This window comes from Ceratosolen solmsi, unplaced genomic scaffold, assembly GCF_000503995.2.
Source record: "Ceratosolen solmsi marchali unplaced genomic scaffold, CerSol_1.0 scaffold39, whole genome shotgun sequence".
Taxonomy (NCBI): domain Eukaryota; kingdom Metazoa; phylum Arthropoda; class Insecta; order Hymenoptera; family Agaonidae; genus Ceratosolen; species Ceratosolen solmsi.
The window spans coordinates 400,488-402,019 of NW_011948433.1; the positions used below are offsets into that span (position 1 = coordinate 400,488).

General features: G+C 25.4%; 1 protein-coding gene across 1 annotated transcript; it reads right to left on the minus strand.

Annotated features, from left to right (window-relative positions):
* Positions 1-350: 350 nt before the first annotated feature.
* LOC105364435 (uncharacterized) lies at positions 351-1,286 on the minus strand. Its single transcript, XM_011502348.1, has 2 exons — positions 1,241-1,286; positions 351-966 (listed from the first exon to the last, which is right to left on the minus strand). Exon 2 carries the CDS (start codon positions 886-888, stop codon positions 397-399), a length of 492 nt encoding a protein of 163 aa, XP_011500650.1. The 5' UTR covers positions 889-966; positions 1,241-1,286; the 3' UTR covers positions 351-396.
* Between the last annotated feature and the right edge of the window lie 246 nt (positions 1,287-1,532).

Below are 1,532 nucleotides of genomic sequence, written 5' to 3' on the forward strand. Positions count from 1 at the left end.
TGATCATATATAATCGTAAACGACGTGCATCGCATCTTTTTAGGCTATTAATATTACAATTACACGATATTAAAATTAATTAATATATAATTATATATTAATGAATAAGTGTTTATTCGCATTTTTAACATAAGGAATTATTATTATAAAAATTCAATAATAGTTGTTGGTGTAATATTATGAAATAAATCTTTAACGATATCAAATGTGCTTTTTACTTTTTTCCCATATAATATCACAACAAGATTATATATACATATGCATTTATAAAATAATAAATAAGAATAAAACAAAATTAACGTAAAAACTTAATTCTTTTTTTTCTTTCTTTCTTTTTTTTTTCTTTTTTTTTTTTTTTTTTTTTTTTATTCGGTGCATATAGCTACTATTTACGTTTTAACGCTGCTCAAATATATCATTCTTTAAGCTACTTAAGTCTTTTTTCACGGTTTTCTTTCTAGATTTATATTTACTAGTCAATTCAGGTGAAGAGGTCGGGAAATTCGGTGGTCGTCTGAATAATTTTCTCGACTCGTAATTATAATGGTGGTCATTATCAAAATATCCGTGTGGCGGGAGTTTGTCACTATTTGCAGAATGTGGCATCTTAACTTCAAAATTTATTGGTTTGATTGGCTGCTTATTCCTTAACTTAATAGCTTCATTCATAGGCATTAAAGATTTAGTTGGATCCTGTACTTTTTTTTTCATCGAACGTGGGGGTTCATCAATTTTTGACGTATCAATCAATATTGTATCAGGAGCAAACGTGTCATTATCTTCATCTGGTGGAGCTCGGCGACGTTTTCTTATTAGATTTTTCATCACTCCATTCATTGAAGTTGTTTGATTAACCATTTTATTAATTCCAGTTAGCGTTTTATTCATCACATCGGTTATATTAATTATAGGGTCAGTAACTCCTTCATCGTTAGAAAAATTAGATTCAATTGTTGTTGTAATATTCTAAAAGAAATTCTTATTATATATAGTCTGTACATTATATATTTTGTATCATCAATGAATGTTGAAAAAAAGAAAAATAATAATAATAATAAATAAATAAAAAGAAAAAAAAAAGAAAAAGAAAAAAAAACAGATATATGAAAATGTTCGTTACTAATTGTTAAGGTGAAGAATAAAAGTAGCATTTTAAATTGGACACTTAAATAACGTAATTAAACACGAAAATAAAAACAATGGAAACTCATTATGGGAAATAGACTATTTGATAACTTACCTCACATTGTACTTGTATAAACCAGACAAAAAGTGTAATAAGTATTTTATTCATATTATACTTTTATATTTAACCTTATTACAGATAAGATGTTTTATTTAATAAAAGAACATCAATGATTTCATAATACGTATAAGCAATATATTTAATTTTATATAATAATATTGGCACTCACGTATTTATAAAAATAATTAAAAACAGAAAATGCATATATTCAATCGCTGACGAACGAGAAAGGAATAACAGTCTCTCACTAAAAGTAGTATTGTTGCAAAGAAACTAAATGTTTACG